The sequence below is a fragment of the Gymnodraco acuticeps genome, unplaced genomic scaffold, assembly GCF_902827175.1.
Source record: "Gymnodraco acuticeps unplaced genomic scaffold, fGymAcu1.1, whole genome shotgun sequence".
NCBI classification, from domain to species: domain Eukaryota; kingdom Metazoa; phylum Chordata; class Actinopteri; order Perciformes; family Bathydraconidae; genus Gymnodraco; species Gymnodraco acuticeps.
This window is the reverse complement of record NW_022992054.1, coordinates 179,767-202,949: the sequence shown is the minus strand read 5'-3', so window position 1 is coordinate 202,949 and position 23,183 is coordinate 179,767. Positions and strand designations below refer to the sequence as shown.

The 23,183-nt window shown below is 40.7% G+C and overlaps 1 protein-coding gene across 4 annotated transcripts in view; it reads left to right on the top strand.

Annotated features, from left to right (window-relative positions):
- Positions 1-23,183, top strand: part of mlphb (melanophilin b) — a 76,581-nt gene extending 53,398 nt beyond the window's left edge. For 2 of the 4 annotated variants that reach the window (XM_034202145.1, XM_034202142.1), the window contains 10 exons: positions 2,431-2,523; positions 3,460-3,595; positions 4,604-4,830; positions 9,440-9,523; positions 13,589-13,891; positions 15,614-15,730; positions 15,814-15,882; positions 20,109-20,157; positions 20,631-20,725; positions 22,886-23,183. In XM_034202145.1, coding sequence (XP_034058036.1) covers positions 2,431-2,523; positions 3,460-3,595; positions 4,604-4,830; positions 9,440-9,523; positions 13,589-13,891; positions 15,614-15,730; positions 15,814-15,882; positions 20,109-20,157; positions 20,631-20,725; positions 22,886-22,912 — 1,200 coding nt within the window. In that variant the 3' untranslated portion in view covers positions 22,913-23,183. Of the gene's footprint in view, positions 1-2,430; positions 2,524-3,459; positions 3,596-4,603; positions 4,831-9,439; positions 9,524-13,588; positions 13,892-15,613; positions 15,731-15,813; positions 15,883-20,108; positions 20,158-20,630; positions 20,756-22,885 lie in introns of all 4 variants that reach the window. The other 2 variants (XM_034202143.1, XM_034202144.1) reach the window with 2 other exon arrangements.

Genomic DNA, 23,183 nt, shown 5'->3' with positions numbered 1-23,183 from the left:
AAGACTGTCACGAGTTATCATTTGGAGAAAAAGGCCTTTAAAGTTTCCTCTTCTCTGGAATCCATCGATCTGATATTTTCGTTTGGATTACTGGTCTGGGGTGTGTGTGTTTGTGTATTTTTGCGTTTGTGTGCATTGTTTAAATAAAAGTTTCATATTCTGAAAGCCAAGACTTTGTTTATTTAAAATCAAACAAAACACCGAACCCCGAAAAACTATTAGCTCTAAATTGGTTTAGTTCCTACTTAAAAGACAGAAAAAACTTTGTCTCAATAGGCAACGGGGTTCCTCAAGGCTCCATCTTAGGACCTTTGCTTTTGAATATCTATATGCTACCACTGGCTCAAATGATTAAAAACAGCGATCTAAGCGATCACATCTATGCAGGCGACACCCAGATTTATTTTTAAATTACACCAGGAGACTATTCTCTGATTAGAACACTGAGCAAGTGCATTGAGCACATCACTGACTGGATGACTCAGAACCTTCTCCAATTGAACAAACAAAAAACTGAGATCATTGTTTTTGGAGCAAAGAAGGACTCGTAAAAGTAATCAGAGCTTCAGTCGGCAGACTACAAAGTAACTCACAAAGCAAGAAATCTAGGTGTAGTGATGGACTCAGACCTGAATTTTAACAGTCACATTACAACAGTTATTAGGTCTACTACCACCTGATGAATATATCAAGGATTAAAAAACTAATGTCACAACAGGATTTAGAAAAACTTGTCCATGCTTTTATTTTCAGTAGACTCGACTACTGCAATAGTGTATTCACAGGGCTCACTAAAAAATCGATCAGAAAGCTGCAGCTGATTCAGAACGCTGCTGCACGTGTCCTCAGAAATATTAAAAGAGTGGATCACATCAGTCCGGTTCTGAAATCATTACACTGGCTTCCAGTCGGCCAAAGAATTTATTTTAAAGTTCTATTGCTAGTTTTTAAATCACTAAATGGTTTAGGGCCAATGTATATGAACGATCTCCTACATAATTATGAACCATCAAGGTGCCTCAGGTCTTCTGGGACGGGTCTGCTCTCGGTTCCAAGAGTAAGAACAAAACATGGAAAAGCAGCGTTTAGCAATTATGCCCCGACACTCTGGAACAAACTGCCCGAATCATGCACGTCTGCAGAAACTCTTACTATTTTCAAATCGAGACTGAAAACATATCTTGTTGACGCTGCTTTTAATTGAGCTGTTCATTTTCACACTGCAATATGCCATTTAAACATGTATTGTATACATGTTGTGTTTATTTTATTATCTTTGCTTTTAAATGCCTGTTGTAAAATGCCATTATATAATAGTTTTATTTATTCTTAAAATGTCTTTTAATTTCTTTTGTAAAGTACTTTGAATTGTCGCGTGCTGAAAAGTGCTATATAAATAAACTTGCCTTGCCTTGACAGAGTTAACTTAGGCACGGTCCAACCGGCACTGGCAGTGATGCATTATGGGTAAATACCAGGCTGTCATACGTAATCCTTACTTAAAAGAGCTGGGGCCGAGTAAAGAGAGCCTGTAGAGCATAATGAGATGGTAAACAGGAGCACTGGGTCCACTGGAATTGGTCATAAAAGCGAGACTTGCATTGTTTAGACCACAGGCTCTGGGTAATGAGGGAGCTAAACTTTGTTTATTTCTAATCACTGCAGCGGCTGCTCGGTACAGAAAACTGGCTCCTGGGCTCTGCTGGGCCCACAGAGCTTTGCCTGTGTTTCCAGTGTGACTAGGGTTCTGTTTATATCTAATATGATTGGACTTTTGATGGATGTTCAAAAAAGAGGCTTCCTGCATCTCTCGTTTGGTTTTCACTTGCCCTCTACTGGTCCAAATATGCACTGGCTTCTGTAACCCTTCACTCAAGCTCGTTCCTGACAATTGCACCCACAATGCACTGCAGGGTGGTAGTAGGAGTCTGCAGGGTGCTGAGGATTATTCAGTAGAGAGGATCCTCTATCTACAGCACAGGGTTGAACATGTATGGGTCTTAAATAAGTTGCTGTCCTTCCAGGTTACAGAGCCCTAGTTTGTCCCTCACATGCAACAACATCAGTAACAGCAAAGCATCTGTTTTTTCTCAGCAACCCACTTACAACACTAACTGCTGTTCTGAAAAACTCAATAACCATCTGTCTGCTGGACCAAACAAAATCACTTTATATTATTCATCCAGAATGTTAGAATAGGCTTTGACACTAACAATAAATAAAGAACAACAGTACGTTTTGTAAATGGTCCTACAGGTTGTTACCTCAAAATAACAGTATGATGGTTACATGTCATGTGCTTCATTTGGGTATTCTCAATCGATTTGCGTTGTGATTTCTGAATCCTTCCCAGCATCTGTTCTCTTCTTTCTCTCCTCTGTACTCTCTACTCTATGTTGGTGATGGTGTTTCCCTGTCTGCTCTCCATAGATGAAAAAGGTTAAAAGGCGTCTTACTGTCGATCCTTTTGATTTTGAACTGGGCCTTGACTGCTTCATCGAGTCCAGAGGACGGCCACTTCAGGTAGCAGCTGCAGAACGTGTGTCAGCCAGACCACCAGCTCTATTGTCTGTTTCTGCTTTAGCTTGTTTCTGTTTTTCTTCTTTGACAAACAGTTTCTGGCAATATTACATTAGCGCTAAGCCATGTCATTATTCATTCTCGTATCTGGCTACAATACACTCATTGTGCATACGTGTGTTTGTGCACAGACACTAAGACATCTTGTCAGCTCATTAACACAACGTTCAACAACATTTAAGCAAATTTCAAGAGATTCAAGTGGCATGAAACCAACTCACGGTGTCATCACTTAAAGATGAAATAGACTCTTCAATCTTCGGTTTTCGTTCCTAAAAGAAATCTGATTAACTCTGAAGCCGTTTTTGGCCATGACCAACATAGAGCCCACCACCACACGACAGCTGGCAAACTAGGTCAGACACCCTGAGTTATTTAAAAAAAGAGAAAAGATAGATGTAGTCATTACATTTATCAATACGTGTATTTTACATAAATCAATGTTTTACAACAACTTTAACCAGCTTTACTGATTATTATGGTAGCCCATTGTACTTTCTAATCTTGTCAAGATTATTTCTATTATAAATAAATAAATACAAAAAATGTTATTAGTGTAAATAATAATATGTGCCACTTTTAATGATTTTACTGTACAGTAAGATAGGTCCACTTCCTAATTATTTTTTTTATATAATAAGGTATTTTTTGTATCTCAAATGTATTAATGTAGCTTGGAATTAATTTGAAGCAACAAGTCCTTTAGTGATTTATTGATTGATATTATACCTTGCTCTTACTTTATCCAATCACCTATGTGACAACCGCAAAGCCTTCACACACCTCCTCCCTGATGCTAAGCTTTTAGCTAAGCCTGGCCAGCATCATCATCTCCACTGTGCTTCATCAGCACTCACCACTCTCCACCCTCTTCCTCAGGCCCCAGTCTCCCATGATCTGATGGATGGGGGGGGGAGGGAGTCCATGCTTGCTGAGGCGGACATGGCGTCTGTTTTTCACCAGATTTTGGATGAGAAGCGCAAAGGTCTGGACCTGAGGATGGCTCCACAGCAAGGTAAAGAGAGGAGAAACACTTTCAACGATCATTGGTGCAAAGGCATGTGAAGAATGTATACAGACGAAGAGAAGTCACATCATGAACAGGTCACATGCACAATGATTCCTTTTGGCCTATAGGACACTATAAGAAATGCATTTTCAAAATGTATTTTGTAATCAACATAATGTCATGATCCGTCTTTGTGTTTCCTGTTTTCATTTGAAAACGTTTCCTTCCCCTGGGTTATGTCTGTTTTAACTTCCTGTCTTTTGGTTTCCCCGCCTTTTGGGATTGTTTGCCCCGCCCTCAGTCTTTCCACCTGTGTCCAATCACGTGCTGCCCTGCTGTCTTTACCTGTCCACTCCAGTCTTGTCAGATGTGTCCTGTCCGTTTGCCTGTCTGTCTCTGTATGACTGTCAGTGTTTCTGATGCGGTCTCTCTGCATTTATGTGTCCATTGCTGATTTATTTTGTTACTGCTCTTGTACCTTGTGCCATTCCGGTTTGTCTTCTTTCTTTTTCTTGATACAGTCTATGTTGTCCTCTATGTTTGTGTGTTTTACAGTCTTTGTGATTAGCTTTAGTTCATTAAAGCTTGCTTTTGTTTTTTATACCTGTCTGTTTCTAGGTTTTAGTCTAATCTCCCTCTAAATGTGTTTTCTTCTTCAGCAGTTTGACAAACTTTGACCAAAATTGTCCGTTATTTATGTAGCTGCGGTAATAAATGAGTTCTACGCATGATATATGTATCAAGGGAACTGAATACAGCGTTCAGGCAGGGCCCATGTTCATTCCTCTGAAAGTTGCTCAGTGGCACATCTGAGTGTTGAGAGTGTTGCCTCAATGCCGGCATACTTCCTGAGGGCTGGGTTCTCCCAATGGTCAAGGTGACTGAACAGAATGGCCATTTGTTTTTCTATTTGTATTGTGTGACATTGATATAATACTCTAATTAAACCGTGATATTGACAGAAATGTGGAACAGTTTTGCTAATTTGAGCTCCTGACCTCATATTTTCTCCAGATGACCTTGGGTACCCGGAGAGCCAAACTATTCCCTCTCGCTCCATGTCCCAGCTCAGCTACTCCTCGTGTGGCAGTGGCAGTGCATGGGGCCCTCAGGGCAGTTATCTGCCGGGCCCTGAAGAGTCAGAGGAGGATGACCAGCTCTACCCCCTCTACCAGTCCCATCTGGGCCCCTGCAGCCACACCTCCCAGGAGAGCCTGAACGCACCAAACGCCCCACCACAGGTTTGTAATATGATCCCTATGAAATACTCATTAATACAGATTTAGCCCTCGTAAAAAAATTAATCATAAAACCGGTTGCCTGTTAATGATGCATTCAGCTCGTAAATCATAACACATTTTTCTCACCCAAATAATAAGACATAAGCTTTATTATTTGGACAGAAGGTCAAAACAAATGTTGTGGTATCGCCCACCACTATTCTGCACGTATTAACACAAACAGTACAAAATAATATATTTTTGGAATGGCCAGAGGATTCGGAAAAAATTGTGTCATGTTTGGTGGGGGCTGAGTAAAGGATTGAAGGTTGGGGAGTGGGTCAACTGCATGGTATGAACGACCCACACAGGATATAATGTGGCTGAAGTGCCTTGGGACCCGGGGCGTCCGGGCTCAAGGTTGGGGCACTTCTTTAGTCTCTGAGTCTACATTCCCCCCCAGGAAAATGTATCCAGTATATTTTAGATGTGTGGCCACCGTGCTATGCCTTGAGCAACGGTGCTATCTCTAACTCTAATCCTGCTGAAAGAATATAGAGAAGAATAGGGTCTGGGGAGGGGGGGAGGATTGTGAGAACTGAGACAAGCTCCAGAGAAAATGTTGGACACGCCTACAGGTCTGCAGGAGATTGGATCGTGAGAAGGGAGGCAATGTCTTCTTCCTGAAACTAAGCTGTAAAAACATTTTTAGAAATGTGACATTTATTCATCAAAATGTCCAACCTCCTTACACAATCCAGTCCTATCAATGCACAGATGTTCTGTCTATGAATTAATTTGACTGATGATTTAACAATCCATGTGGCTTTTATTGTTGTATTTTTTCTTGGCACATTTTAAAAGCCTCTAAAAAAGCATGTTAGACCAAGAGGCACTAAAAACCATTACAACTTTTCTTTTTATTTGTCAAGCCAGTCAAGCAGTAGGGGCTTGGACCTGGAGCCGTAGGCTCACCGGTTCAAGTCCCCGAACAGACTTAAAATATGGAGTGTGGACTGCTACTTGGAGAGGTCCCAGTTCACCTCCTGCCCTGCCGTGGTGCCCTTGAGCAATGCACCGGTCACCCCCCACTCCCATTGCTCCCCGGGCGCTGTACAATAGCTGCCCACTGCTTCTAGTACTAGGATGGGTACAATGCAGAGGCCAAATGTCACTGTGTGCTGTGTGCTCTGCATGTGCGACCATGAAAGAGGGTTTCATCCCTCCAATTAAAAATAATTATGCTGGCTATCCATTATATATTTTTTATTAGATATAAACTGCTTAACCAGATATATTCAGGTAAGACAGGACAACGTGAGAATTGCAATAAGCTAAATATGACCACATGATGTATGTATATGATGTCACTGAACCATTCTGTGTTAGAGGGACATTTCCTTTTTCTTCAAATGAGCAATAAAGTGCAAGGTAAGATAGATAAACAGAACTATAGGTTTAGGAGTATATTTCTGAGTAAAAGATTAAAAGAAAAATTGAAACTTCTCTTCATTTTGCAATTTGGTCTTTCTAGCTGCACATGTTGCTTTAGAACACACTCACAGACAAGAGTTCCTCAGACTGAGACGTTGAGTGAAGGGGGGGGAGGGGATACAGCTGGTAGATGAGAGGGAGGTCTCGTACATTACATCAGTGTCTATTTATTTGATATACATATATCAGTATCACCTGACCTGATCTTTGACATGAGGCCCCATCGTGCATTGTGGGCTTTGAAACGCCCCCATTGGACATCACTATGTAACACGTGCACTTCTCTTGGTTAGAGCTACAACCCACTGTAAGTGATATGCTGACCATCTTCAACAGACTGGGCTCTGGTTTCAGACAGAGGGTGATAAGAGGTGCAGCACAGGCATTATGAGACACTAAATACAAATATGAACCAAAAATGGCTTACATTATAGTTTAAACATGTGGCCACTGAACAAGCTGTCTTGTTTGACAGGTTTGAGTGAGAAGAGTCTGATGGAACAAATACACTTCTGTCTACACAGGGAACCCAGCTTGCTTTAAGTCAGTGTTTCTCAAAGTGGGGACCCTGGGGGTCGCAGAGGTATGACAGGGGGGGGCGCGAGAGACCAGGAGGAAAAAATGTTATGACAAAAAAATAAAAATTGAAAAAGATTTTTTGAAAAGAAAATTGTTATGACGTCGGCATGACCGGCGGAAGTTAAACTTAGAAACCTTAGAAACCTATGAGGGTGCTGTAGGACACAGGTGTGTAATGTACATGTTGAGGATGGAAGCTCAGTAGGCGGCGTCAGGGGGGCGCTAGGGGGTGCTGCAGGTCCCCCTAGGATAGTCATCTCACGCCTAGACTACTGCAACTCCCTCCTGGCTGGTCTACCTGCATGTGCCATCCGACCTCTGCAGCTCATCCAGAATGCAGCGGCTCGTCTGGTCTTCAACCTTCCTAAATTCTCCCACACCACTCCGCTCCTCCGCTCCCTTCACTGGCTTCCGGTAACTGCTAGAATCCACTTCAAGACAATGGTACTAGCATACCATGCTGCGAATGGATCTGGCCCATCCTACATCCAGGACATGGTTAAACTGTACACCCCAGCACGTGCACTCCGCTCTGCATCAGCCAAACGACTCGCTGCACCCGCACTGCGAAGGGGACCCAAGTTCCCATCAGCAAAAACACGTGGGTTTGCTATCCTGGCTCCAAAATGGTGGAATGAGCTCCCCATTGACATCAGGACAGCAGAAAGCTTACACACCTTCCGGCGCAGACTGAAAACTCATCTCTTTCGACTCCACTTTGAGCGATAGAACTATTAACAAAGGACTTATATACTAATAAAGGACTGGCTTATCTAAAGCCAGTTGAGTAGCACTTGAAATGTTTTTGCTCTATGAAACCTGATGTACTTTTATGATTCTGTTTTCTTCAAGGTTGTATTTTGTTGGTCCAACGCACTTATTGTAAGTCGCTTTGGATAAAAGCGTCAGCTAAATGCAATGTAATGTAATAGCCATAGCACCCTCTAAGCACCCCCAAGAAATGTATGTCTTTTTTATTTTTATGTGTGATTCGAAAATAATATGCTACAGTACAAGTACGTCTGGATCTCTGTGTTTCATTCAAGCTCGGCTCTGTGTGTGTGTGGAACGAGCTACGCTAACTTTTTCAACAACAAGGTGGAGGGAGAACTCTCGCCTGTCAGACTAAGAGGTTCAGATAACCTCAGCTCAGGTGAAATAAAGGACTCTCTCAGTGTTCAGATTACCCACTGAGATTAGTTATCTCAGTGGGTCTCAAAACGGTTTGGTCACAATTAATGTAAACAATTATTTCCGAGACATTTATATGATCATTATAGATATAAAAAAATAAGAGAATAAAGAAAAACAGTTATGAAATACTATGACAGTAAAACAAGAATACAGTTTAAAAGGGGAGTGATTTGTAAAATATCCATAAAGAAAAAGTAAGTCTGTTTACAGTTCTGTTTCATATGGGTGTTGAGAGAGGTATCCATAGATCTCTTCATTTTGCTCTCAAAGTGCACCAGATTGATGCTTTTAACTTCAATATTAAAAAAAAAAATCTTCCCGGGGGAACATGCCCCGGACCCCACTAGAGGAGGTGAGGACCCTCCTATAGGAGGTGAGAACCCCCTAGAGGATGTTAGGTCCACTCCCCACTTTGTTTTGGTGGGGCCCGACTTTTTTTTTCTCCAAAGCCTGACGGAAAAAGTTTGAGAACCACTGCTTAAGTAGATCCTCATGATTAGGTAACCTCTGGTTATGGTCAGAATGAGGGTCATGGTTTATGTCTGAGAATGAGGACAGGAGGCATGATTTCAACACAGTCTGAGAGGAACTGTCTGAGAGCTCACTTTGAACATGTGTCTTTTGACATGTGACTTTCTGATTTCACTATTCCCGAACCCAGGGACCCAATAGGGAAAAATATCATTGCATCGACCCATTATCCAAGTACAACTTGTTTTATTTCCTTAAACTACAGAAAGCCTTAGACACATGTGGGTAAAAATACCTGCTGATTCATTTATTGTTTATTCTTCTTTGTTTATGACTTGTGGGTGGGAAAAAAGTTGTGCCAAGTGAGTGTTCATTATTTTAATACCCATTTGAAGAGGCTGGGTGACCCACTACTCCATGTTCTAATTGGACTCAAATTCATATTTTGAGTTTTATTCCTTTTTGGTTTTTCTTTTAGCTAAAATCTTTTAATTTTCCATATTTCTAGACAAAAAAAATGCTACCGAAAAGAAAAAAAAAACTAAAACTGCTTCTCAAAAGTAATTTTAGAGCGGACTCTTTCCATTACAGTGAAATGAGATTTGGGGATGAGGTGATTGGATCAGCCCATAGATGCTGATGATGTCTTATTTGTTCACTCTGAGTGAAATTAATATTATATGACATGAAGATTTCAACAGTATCATGTTAGCTCTAAAATCTTGTTTTGAAGGAACTATTAATACGTGTGGGTTAACTTTTCTCAAGTTTTCCAATTGATGTTCATTGATAAAATAATTGGTCTATGATTCTGAAATCCTGCTAAAGTTTCTTTCTTCATCATATCTTATGTTCATCATCTGTCTGTGGCTGACTGACTGTCTCTCTGCAGATCACTGACCTGAACAGACGTGTGTCAGCCATTGAGAACCTCTTAAATCACTTAGAGCAGAATGTCACCTCCACATACGACGAGGTAAGTCCATTAAATAGCTCACCGTAGTTGCCAAATTATCCTCATATTCGTCGTCAGACCCTTTGTTTACAGTAATTATTCAAAACTGCAGACATGTTAGGGCAGGATACATGTACATCATAATCTGCTCTCTAATCTGTTTCTAGTTGTACTTGTTCCTGCTGTTAGCGTAAAAGTAAAGAGAGATCTGTGATTTGTCTTTGTATAGTCGGCTACGTGCGATGATTATTGGTTTTTGTATCTTTAAAGGGATGGGTTCGTGTTTTTGAAGTTGTGTTTTACGGGAAACTTATCTGTTGTTGGTTTATTGCACATTGCTTAACTTAACTTGACTGGTGGGTCACCTGTAAGTGTTCTCTATATTTACTGTAGGCAATATACTCATTATGAATAAGTAAGTGGGTTCATTTATGTGATAAATTCGTTATATTTTGAAATATTTATATTCGCTCCGAATATTGGGGCTCTCAGTGCTTAGGCCCTCTGATGATGAAGAGGGGCAGACTTTCCATTCTCCTCTCAACAGTGATTACTATGTCTGTTTTGTCATCAGAGAATGAGCAAACTCACAAAATCAGCAAACTGTAAGCTCAACTGAAGCTTGTCTGGTATTAAGTGGCTATTCTGCTACAAATGCTAGATTTAATAGACTGATATATTTCTTCTCGCTTGTGGTAAAGCACAGCTTTAATCAATTTGCATATAGCACATTGAGCAGGTGTTCTCAGAGCAGACTGCACGCAACACGTCCGTGTGAGTGTCCATCTGATAGTTTAGAGAGGTCTCATGCTTTCATACATTCATGGACCATATTATAAATGTAGCTCTCCTATAGAGCTGCTCCTGTTTCAGCTAACGAACCTTGGCCAGAAAGCATGGCAACACAGCCGGTCTAGACAACATGTCTGTCATGTGCAGTTTTTTGTGATGACAGTGGCTTTTACCAATTTGAAAATTATAGCAACTGTTGTAAAAACTAAAACAAAGACAAACAAAATCAGACTTCTCCTTTTAGCCAATGACCCAGGCTCACCCCTCCCTACACGCAGATTACGCAGACTGCGTGGGGCCTCACCTTGTGGAGGGGACCTCATCTTGTGGAGGGGGCCTCATCTTGCAGAGGTGGCCTCGTCATATGCGCAAATGCGGCGCAATTAATCTTATGCGCAAATGCGGCGCTACTATGCACGCCAGTTTCCCCGCTGCGGGGCTCAGGCGCTAAGACCGGACCTGGAGGGGCCTCTTCACACAATGTTGCGTGGGGCCACAACTTGGCCCCACGCAATTTAGATTCTAAATTATGGTAGATAACAAAGCCGGGTATTCACAGTGTGTACAAATTGTAACATTTTGATCGCATAAGATACTTTGTTCACCGTTTGGTTGTCCTTTGCTTCACACGTCAAAACTTTTGCCCACAAACGTATGTGTGACATCAAGATGATTACCTTCACTTCCTGTACCCATAGGCTAAAATTATGACTCATGAGTGGGTGGGTGGGTGTGTGTGGGGGGGGGGGAGGCGTTGGTAGTCACACGGCTCCATCTCCATAATATAACCGGCAAAAATGTAAGAATTTCATGCATCGGCCTAGCAGTGGGAAAATGGTTGAATCTGGTGGAATAGAGTAGAAATATCAAATATCACCACCTTCCTACTTTTCTTCTAAATGAAATGCTGACATTACAAAATGCATGGTTTTATACTGCAATGACAGTGAGATCAAAAAATGTGGTTTGAATGGAAGTCAATGAGGCATTTTTAGGTAGTATCTGACACTACGTAAAAAATAATAATGCAGTCAAATCTATTTTGTTGCTAATCTTTGACATATCCAAGACTCTAATAACCACCAAAGCCCCATCTCCCTACTAATTATTATATGGAAAATAATTGAAGTTTTGTGTTTTTTTGTCATTAATTATATCAGTGGGGGGCGCAGAGGCATGACAGGAGGGGCGCGAGAGACTAGGAGGAAAAATTATTGATTCGAAAATATTATGATACAGTACTATTACGTCTGGGTCTCTGTGTTTCATTAATGCTCGACTCTGTGTGTGTGTGGAACGAGTCATTTTGTGTGCGCGAGAGAGAGAGCGCACACCGGTACCGGAGATCGTTGTTAATAGCTTTTGGTGCTAGCGAGCTACGCTAATGGATATAAGGAGTTTTTTCAACAACAAAGTGGAGGAGAGTCCTCTCCTGAGAGACTGAGAGGCTCAGTGAGCTAAAGGACTCTCTCAGTGTTATCTCAGTGGGTCTCAAACGTTTTGGTCACCATTAATGTAAACAATTATTTCCGAGGCACACGTTTATATGATCATTATAGATATACAAAAATAAGAGAATAAAAGAAAAACAGCTATGAAATACTATATGACAGTAAAAAAAGAATAACGTTTAAAAGAGTGATTTGTAAAATATCCATAAAGAAAAAGTAAATCTGTTTACAGTTCTGTTTCAAATGGGTGTTGAGAGATGTATCCATAGATCTCTTCATGTTGCTCTCAAAGTGCACCAGATTGATGCTTTTAACTTCAATATTAAAAAATAAATCTTCCTGGGGGAGCTTGCCCCCGGACCCCCCTAGAGGAGGTCCACTCCCCACTTATAAAAATAGCACTTGCTTACACGTATATGCCGTGAGCTGATATCAAGCCTTCATTGTAACAGTCGCGGGTACACTGTTTATTTGCGTGGGGAGTGTTGCAGTAGAACATTCCTCTGTAGCACTGGTACATTAATGGGAAACCCTAAATGTTTGAGCACCCTCTATGAAACGTCAAGCTACCCCACAGCACCCCCAAAAGAAATCTCTGGCGCCGCCACTGAGCATGACTATTTGTGTTGGGGGGGCCCGACTTTTTTTTTCTCCAAAAGGGGGGCCTGACAGAAAAAGTTTGAGAACCACTGAGTTAGATAATTAAAATAATGAAACAGGCATTTAAAGGGTTAAAATCCAGATTTTGTTTTTCAAATGTTTGGTAGTTTTGAGCACGTTAGAAGTTGTTTAAGTGATTCATGAAAAAAATTTAAAAAAGTAGAAAAAAATATTGATGTATGATGATTTAATAGCAGTTTTTTGGGGCGTGTACATTTTTGCCACGAAGGGGTCCAGAGGGTGCAAAATGCATCACGAGAGTATACAAAACATGTAAGAGTAAACAACAATGGATTTAAAAAATGTGACTCAAAAGAAGACTTCTTACAAAATGCCATGCCAAAAGCTGTAACACAGCTGAAATGATCACCAAATCAACAAACAAAAGTCAGGAAAAATGTACAAAAATGCCCGAGGAGGGCTCAAACAAAGGGATACAACTACCTCCACCAGCCAAAGTCTGCATCCTTTGAGATTCTGATCCTAAGAAAGGACATGCAGCGTAGATAGGAGCGTCACTGTTCAAAGGGTGGGACCTCTGCCAGGAGGGATATGTTTTTGGTTCAGTTTGGTTGTCTGCAGTAGTGGTTAACTATATGACACACATTGAATGCTTTGAATCAAGCAGTGTATTTTAAATCAAACAAAAACACATAAACTTTAGGTGAAGACACAGAGCAGGGGAGTCAAACTCATTTGAGTTCAGGGGCCACATACAGCCCATTTCATCTCAAGTGGGCCTGACCAGTCAAATCATAGCATAATAACCTATAAATAACCACAACTCCAAACTGTTCCCTTTGTTTTAGTGCAAAAAAGTACATTCTGAAAATGCTCACATTTAATGAACTAACTTTTTACAGAACATAATGAACAACCTGACATTTCTAAAGAAAGATAAGTGTAATTTTAACAATATGATGCCTCAGTTTATCATTTACACATGCGATCTAGAAATGATTTTACATTCCTTTCCACATCTGTGTAGTAATCCTGACTACCTGAACTGACACACCACTGTACAAACTTTTTTGTGCAGTTCTCTGTAATTGTACACTTTGCAAGTCATCCTGTGGGCCGGATTGGTCCCTCTGGCGGGCAGGATCTGGCCTGCAGGCCGTATGTTTGACTCCCCTGGCACAGATGTGTCTCTCAACCACATATTCCCTGCTCTGTCCGGCAGGCGAGCGAGGGTCCTCAGACTCCGAGCAGCTCCTCTCCTCCTCCTCAGTGTGAGGACGTGGACCTGGAGGAGCAGCAGCTGAGGCTGAAGCTCCACCAGATGACGGACAACATCAGCGACCACAGCCTGAGCTCTGACGAAGACGAGCCCAGCAGGCCACTGTCCTCCCAGGACATCCCAGCATGGAGGAGCCACGAGGCGGACACCAAGCCCACCAGAATACCTACCAGACCCCCGTCCAGAAGCAGCATCATCCTGTGCAGACTGGAGGCGGAGCAGCCTCAGCTCACCGACTCTCAGAAGGTACAAATGTCTATTAAAAAAAAAGCGCAACATCAGCCTAGAAAATGACGACCACACACAAGCATTTAATGCCATCTTTGTCATTCACATACATAATGTAGTGCACATGTGGATTTTTGCATATACTGTAATATAAGAAAACAGCCTAGCTCATGAATCCACTCTAAGCACATACTGGAGTCATACATCTAGTCACTCAGTGTGTATTGCTCCTGTGCAACCATTACTCTCAGAACAAAGATAGGATTAGAAAAATAACTCGCTCTTAGTCGATGTGCTAAGTTGCCTGAACTATTTAAACTGGCATCTCTTTTCCTCTCAAAGTCACACAGCTACAGTACTATACTGAGTAACGATTTAGTGTTTTCTATTTATCATTTTACACAGAAAAGTTCAAACTGCATGGCCTCTCTTCAGGATTTAAAGTATCACATAACATAAGCGCTTACAGCAGGAAACCTCCTCTGAAGTCCGAAGCTGATAAGTCCCAGGCTTGTGAAGCTTTTCCAGAGTGACTGAAGGGGGCAAAGGTCAGCTGAACTCTGATCTCCCAGCAGCCCTTGTGCGCTGCTTATTGTCAGACCAAATAGTTGTTCCTGCTTTATTGACTACAGATAGCTATGGATGTCAACTCTCCAACAGAATATGATGCTAAGGGAAGGTGTTTTCCTATAAACATACTGAGATCTGTTCCCTGCTAGAGAGGATGTTATATATTGTTCCAATGGAATTGTATTGCTTGACAACAGCTTTGCTCCATTACTTCCTGTCAGCTCATGTGATTGCAACAGTAACAAAACTGGGACACATTTAGAATGATTACAACTGTGAGATGGTCTACAGGTCCGATTCATCATTTCAGACATGGCTGATCTGGACTATTTCGCAGATATATAGGTGAGAAAGAGATCTGGAATCAGTGTTCAAGGTGGACTATTGCTCCATAACAGGTCATCCTAAATAACAAGTTAGGTTCTTCGGTCATTACCTTCCAAATTAATTCACAAAAGTATTTTTGCTGATCCGAAATAGTTGACAGGACTGCAAAAAATCACATGACTGCCTTGCAATCTGCCATATCTTTTGTTGAGTGTAGGCACTACAACCAAGTCCCCCAAACGAAAGCCATTTTGAGAGAGTGGTTCAATTGTGTAATTACAGACTCAGGGTGCAGCATGTGATGCCATTAGGTACAAAAAGACGGTCTATAGATTAACAAGGAAAAACAAACACCTGTAAAACAATTTTATAATGTTTTTTGACAACCTAATGTTACTGGAGTCGAGAAGAACTGCAATATTACATTATTTTAGCCCCATTGACATGTTCTGGCTTAGCTGGCAGATGTCTCTAGTGCCATGGCTCTATGGGCCCCTTGGAACTGAAGATTATCGGTTGCTTTTATTCCTGAAAGTGAAACTTTTTAGGCTTCATGTGTGAGGCAACATCTGCCACACTGTCAGTGTAATTGATGTGCTCCACCTTGAACACTGATTCCAGATCTCTTTATCTCCTCTATATCTGCAATGATCTAATAATGGCTGAGATATTGGCCTGTAATAACGGTGAAAAGGCACATAAGCACTACTCTCTTGAGTTGCCTAAAACATTTCCCCCCCGTGTTCAAGGTTTCTTTAATGAATACATACCATGTCCTACCAACCCCACAGCTACTTACTACCACTATTTATGTTTTATTATTTCCTCCCATTTCTCTTGTAGACCCCCCCCCTGGAGAACGGGTCCCAGGCGGGCTTCAGAGGCTCCACAGCCCTCCTGGTTGAGCTGGAGGACAAAGTAGCTCAGGCAGCTGCCAACGTGCAGAACGCTCAGAGCGAGGTGAGGAACAACTGAGGCTGAGATCAGATTAGCGGCCATGTTGGATCTGTTTGACGATAGTGGTCACTCTCTCCTCTCTCCAGGTCTCCTACATAGAGAACAGGATCGCTGCCCTGAACGCTGCCGGCATGCCCGTGGACAAAAGAAGACGGGTAAACACATTTCTTTTATTTGAGTCTAAGCAGTTTAAAACCATTATGTTTTCATGTATAAGATGCATAAGGGAGTTATTTTTGGAAGCAGGGCAGCTTTAATTCTACTGGTCAACACTATAGGCTTGTTTAAGATGAGCCACAACAAGAATGTGCAGGACTGAGATTCAGCATTGGAAAGTGTCGTCAAATCCACATATTTACATAGATGCTCATTTATGTTATTATTCACCATAAGTCCAGATATGAAACATAGACTTGTGACTTATTATCTTGAGTCTGAGTCTAAATCTACTCTAATGTTTATTCTAATTGTTCTAGAATAGAACAATATAGATAAGTTCTTTCAAGTTTTAAACTCTGCTTGAATGCCTTCGTAACCTTAAGCATCCATCTGTTGGGATTCCACATGTTTATTTATCACTACAATAAACAGTATTTTATTCCTTTACAGTATTTAACTTTACATTCTGATTTTGGCTCATTTTATTCTACTTGACATATATATAGTTGAATTGTTACGCATGTACCTGCACAGGGTTCACTTCACACCAGTGGCGAGCCGTCAGGGCCCTCTAGGCCCTCTCTGAGGGCCTAAGATATTCTACAAAATAATATTTAAAAAATCTGTTTACAGTTCTGTTTCAAATGGGTGTTGAGAGATGTATCAGTAGATCTCTTAATTTTGCTCTCAAAGTGCACCAGATTGATGCTTTTAACTTCAATATTTAAAAAAAAATCTTCCCGGGGGAGCTTGCCCCCGGACCCCCCTATGTGAGGTCCACACACCACCTGTAAAAATAGCACTTTACCCCTGCTTACACCTATATGCCGTGAGCTGATATCGAGCCTTCGTTGTAACAGTCGTGGGTACATTGTGTATATGCGTGTGGGGATTGTTGCAGTAGAAAATTCCACTGTAGCGCCTGGTACATTAATGGGAAACCCTAAATGTTTGAACACCCTCTATGAACCGTCAAGCTACCCCACAGCACCCCCAAAATACATCTCTGGCGCCGCCACTGAGCCTGACTATTTGTGTTGGGGGGGCCCGACTTTTTCTCCAAAGGGGGGGCCTGACAGAAAAAGTTTGAGAACCACTGCTTTACACAACCCGATATCACGGCAAGATGTGAACATGTGACGATTTACCAGCTGGGAGACGTGAAGATGTCACGATTTCGTCCCTTCAAACGTGACAGCTACACGGTATTGTTAACCCATGTTAACAAGTGGAGAAATAATCGGAAATACCAAGCAAATGCTACCCCGACGTAATGATTTATTTTGTAATAGCCACACTCGATTACGCCGATATCACAGCTGATAGAAAGGGACACCTGGTGGTTGAAGCACGTTATTGAATTGTATTATTTTATTATTAGATATTAATAGGAGGATGTGCAAAACAGACAAACTAATAAGGCTTAATTTAAACATTAAAGAGTACTTTAGGTTAAGGTCTTCTTTTGAATAAGAAAAAAGCTTTAAGAAGAATATGGAGGGATGAAACCCTCTTGAAACCGCAGGTCCTTCCTTCCTGCAGCGGTCAGACTTTACAACCAGCACTGCCCCTAGTAGACCCTCCTACACACACCACAACACAGACTATAACACCCCTTGCTGCTAAATACAAACCAACTTTGTGCAATATGTGCAATATATATATGCCATTAATAACTGTGTAATTTATACCTGGCCACTAAATCAATATATATGCCGTTTTGTTTTTGATCTGTATTTTTGAAAATGATGTAACTTTTTATCTTTTTTTTAGCATATTGTTTATTATATTATAACTTAGTACTTTTTTAGCATATTGTTTATTTTATTCTAACTTAGTACTTTTTTAACGCATGTAAGATATGCAACACTAAGCTGTCTGTGGCTCTTTCCTGCTGTAACGCTGCACACTTCCCCTCTGTGGAACTAATAAAGGTATTCTGATTCTTTAATGGTCACACATGCAGAGCACACAGCACACACAGTGACATTTGTATCTACAGATAAATATTAAGCCTGACAAAGTACTTAACGTCTAATATATTGCTTTCCTGCAATGTTAACTATGTTTAAGCACTTATTTGTTTATTATTAAACTGATATTATACATATGTATTATACTCTTATAAGATGTATGTAGATAGTATAAGAAATGTGCAGAATGACAGTTTAATGGTGGAGTATACACACATATTGATAGATGTCTTGTAATGCACTGTTGAGGAACCTGCGACCCAAGTTTTTCATTCATTGCATAACTACACAGTAGTTGTGTATAATATGATATGTCAATAAACCTTAGCTTATAAAATCTTGAAATCTTGAAAGGGATGTGCAAACTAGTCATTATATACAGTCTTTAATGAACTATTAGTAGAGAATAACGAGTAATGAATATACTTTATAGGGATCCTAATAATATCTAATAATAAAATAATACAATTCAATAACGTTCTTCAACCACCAGGTGTCCCTTTCTATCAGCTGTGCACGGTTATGGTGTAAATACAGCCTATCTACTGTACCAATCAGTGTTGGCGGCAGTTCTCCTGTTTGTCCAGAAGTCTTCTCAGCAGGGCTCTATAAATAGAGAACTACGGCAGATATGTCATATTTAATGCAGCCGAACCGTGTATTACAATGCCGTTATGTGATGACTTTCAAAGAGAAAAGCAAGCACACTCGGAATAAAGTATTATTGTATTTTTTAAAAACGTTTTCAGATTTCACATCACATAAACACCAAATCCCAGCATGCATTGCGGCTAAACCATCCAATCATCGAGCTGAGGATCTTGTTACGTCTATTTCCGGTTTCGTTTATGACCGATGTATTTTGTTTTACACACATTCCTTCACATTTACATTTTAATGTGCATTAAAGTATTTCGTGAGGCCTTCTAACATGTTTTCAAATATAACTACGGTTGTAGTTGAAGAGTTTGTAAATTAACATGAACCGAAGCTGTTGCCTGGCAACTCAATCGCACAACGTCACGTCCGTTAATTCCACATCCACACGCACGGATTAACATCGATTTAATACATTAATGTAGCCTTTGTTTATGCTAAAAGAGGTGTCGACCAGCTGGGGCAACAAGAAAATCACTGTAATCGAGTGTGACTATTAAAAAATAAATCATTACGTCGGGGTAGCATTTGCTTGGTATTTCCGGTTATTTCTCCACTTGTTAACATGGGTTAACAATACCGTGTAGCTGTCACGTTTGAAGGGACGAAATCGTGACATCTTCACGTCTCCCAGCTGGTAAATCGTCACATGTTCACGTCTTGCCGGGATATCGGGTTGGCTTTACAGGAACTTGCTTTCCTGAATGAAAATGTTCCATAGATGATGGCATAACGCATGCTGCTTGAGAAGTAGTTTGGCTGCCTGAGAGATGTAGCAAGTTATACATTTTCTGTGAGTAAAAGTAGATTTCTGGCGATACAGTCAATCATTATCCTGGTGATTCTTTCGCAGATAAACCTATTAACCCCGTTAAAAAAATGGCTCTTTTGAAAGGCTCTCGGAAAGGAACGGAGCTATAAGATCATTCCCATTGCTAGTGTCCCCTGGTCTCCCAGCTGTGTGCCTCACTTTTTAGTGTCCCCCTCGTCTCCGTTTGTATTTGCAGCTTTTATTAAACGCTGCGCATGTTTCTTTAATTTGACGAAGATGTTTCTTAATTTGCGTGTTTTTGGCACATTAGTGTTTTTATATTTGCATTGTTTTTTAAAGTGCAGCGCATTTCTCCTAATGGAAATGTTTTGGAGAGTCAATTGTTCTTGTACATTAAAGTTATTTATAACGTATTACATTTATTAAGTATTCAGTCAGGAAATTGTGTCACACTTAAATGTATACTGATAGCTAAGAGCGCTGTTAATAATGTTCATCTCAGCGGTGGGATTTCTACTGCATACAATGGTTCAGATACTCTGCCTTCACACTCAGGTCAAACACTCTGAGCTCCGATTGCAATTAGCTACTTTTGTTTACTTTGAGGCAAGCTTGCAGCCTATATCAAACAAGCCTAATAAGTGAACTTGAGTATGGTCCCATCTGTGGCCCCACCCTTATAGATTCAAATCGAGCAATAAGATCATCTGTCTTCTATACTGTGTCTCCCCTCCAACGGGCAAACTGAATGATAGGCCACATATTTCCCACATTCTGACTTTAGATCTCTTCTTTTTGTTTCCCTCTTTGTGTCTTCTAGTCTGCTATCCCGGTCCAAGTGAGCAGACTTTCCCACCACGTTCCCACAAGTAAGAACGCTGGAGCATGATCCCCAGGGCCACCTGACTCCAAACATCTTAACCTTGTTAAACTCACAGAACATGATGATCTATTTTGCAAGCTGATAAACACTGTGTCCTATTGTACTGCAGTTGTAATGTTCCCAGCTGTATGTCACAAAGTCAACTTCTACACATGCAGAATTCCCACCGGCATGTTATAATGGAAGTATGTGTGCAGATAGAATAGCGGTTGTATAAAACACGTGTTATATTATAGTAAGCGTTTGCTACTGGGAAGCTGTACTTGGACATTTGGAAAGTATTGATGTTGAGATGAGATTGAATGCCTCAAATTCACATTCAAAATGATGCCTTTCCAATAATGTCTTGCTCATCTGTTATCTTATAGTTTCAGGTTTAACGTAGAAAACCACAATGTAGCTTTGTAACTGTGCTAGCAGTAGATTGTGGATGTACATGTAGTTGCTGTGTGTCTCCAGGCCAGGTGGAGAGGTTTGTGAGGAACTCCCTCTACAGGGGCTCCCTGACACAGAGGAACCCCGTGGCTAAGCCCCAAACCAAGGCTACCTGTGCGGTATGGCCCCCCCATATGGTGCAATGAAGAGTTCAGTTCCAACATGATATAGCTATATAAATCATCTATACTGACAAAAGTATTTATAACAACAACAACAACAACAACAAAAAGGTGTAACATTTCTTTTAAAGAGATATTGATCATTCAAGGTTGGACTTTTTGGGCAAATGATCTTACTCACGTTCTTGCCAAGAGTAAGACGAGAAGATTAATCAACTGTCATGTCTGAATGTTAATTAGATAGTTACTGTGGAGCCAGGAAGCAATGAGCTCAGCGGAGCATAGAGACTCCGGAGACAGCGTCTAACAGCTCGCCTGGCTTCTCCTGGCTTCTCCTGAAGGTTAAACCTTTGCACACCAGCCCTTAAGAAGTTGTTAAATAAACAAATAGCTAAGCTAACTGGCTGCTAGCTGTATCCTTATGTTTAACAGACAAACAAAGGTAACAGTGTATTGATCTTTTCTCTTGCCAAAAAGGCACATAGGTGTATTTCCAAAAAATGTCCCCTATCCTAATAGATCTTGTTCTTCCCAAATGGATTTATTGTTGGAAACGAACTCTTCATTTACTGGTTAAACTGGGCTTTGGTTTCTAATCAGGCTCTCTGGTCGTTTTAATTAATTGCATTTTCTTCTGTTGTTGATTCCTCTGTCTTAATCAAACTTACAAATTCTGTGCAATTCTCACTTTACAGAAAAAGTATGATCACTGTGCCAACTCTATTCTGGATGTTTTCTTTTAAAGATGTATTTTATTTACCTATAGGTATGATTTCATGCATTGCATGGATAATGCCAACACACTTAACAACCATCACAGGTAATAGTAAATTAGGGGGGAAACAATGAGTATGACCCTCGTGTTTCTATGATTATTTAAAACACATGTTGCATCCCACAGATATGTCTGATCTGGTTGGGACCGCCAAGATTTCTGAAAACTGCCAAGAAATAACAATGAACACCTGAATGACAGCATGCATTATAAATATCAGGTGCATCCTGTTCAAAACAATTCTTTAACTTTTATTCAATACGTTTGAGGGAGCCAAATGCAATAATTAATTAAAGCTGTTGTCTACATTCCAACAATCAAGGACACACACACAGCTATAGTTCACTTTTAAATGAGGGTTTTAACTTAATTTGAACTCATTCTCGCTCCCAACTCAAAACGGCATCTTGGTCATGTCAAACTATGCACACTGAAGTGCCGACCCCTCTATTGGCCTCACAAGCTGCGTCCTGTGGCCGTCACATGTATGATTGGAGTAAAGGAAGCCAGATGACAGTATAACGAGCGACAAAGTTTAAACTTGACCAAGTTGCTTTGTTTTAATTCACAACATTAACCACGCTTTGAAGTCTTCAGAAATACACTGTAAATTGAAAAGTGACGTCAAGGGGTCCCGGTCAAGAATCAGTGACATGCTTGAAGTGATTGACATTGACTGAAGCTATTAGCTCAGAATCAAAGCTCCACAGCCCTCTCTGCACATTCGAGTTATTTTAATATGAAACAATAGATGGGGTTGATTACCCCTGTAATGTGATCTTATAGCCAGGGTAGGTAAGAATGGAGAAACCAGCTCGAGTGCGCTAGAATTTGGAAGTACGCAGCCGAAAAAAATCTGCCTCTTCCTTCAGACTTTCTTACAGAGCCCCTCTTCCAACACACACGAACGCGCACATGACCAATGAGGGCACGAGATGGAAGGCATCCAGTTATCTGCCGCGGGCCGAGGCAGATGATTTGTCGTGCTTTTTGCAGCGCCACGGCTTCCACAGATGAAATGTTTTTATGTATTTATTGTCAAAGCACTTAATCATTGCTATCGGGATGTTAAGAGCATTCCATGGAATATAACTAAAAGTGTTTCTGAAATGAATTACCTACCCCACCTTTAATATCATTTCCTGTTCGTTTATTTTCTTCAGCCTGAGTAACCATTCACAACCCTCGCGTTTCACACAATGATTCAGAGGTCGTCAACAGGTTTCTAATGCTTTGTAGTTTTCTGTTGTATTTGTATCTCAGTTTCTCTGAATCATGTTATGGCTAATAATACATTCATTAACCCAATCAAAGCAGGGATGATTGAGAATGTAATGATCAAACAGCCAATCAACTTCTGCCTGGTCTCTCTCTGTTTGCAGAAACCAGTGATGACACAGGGACAATGAGGAGGAGGCTGAGCATCATGTGACCACATATATATATATATATATATATATATATATATAAAATGTTTCCTTGTGATATTGTTGTTTTATCTTACTGTGATATATCCATACCATATTTATAGTAAACTGTTAGTATGTGCACGTCTTAGGCTGGACTTTGATTTGTACGCACAGTAATGCATTCAACTGCTGTTTTAATCTCAAATCTAGATATGAGTTATGTGTTTACATGAAAACATACACAAATATATTTATACATACATAAAATAAA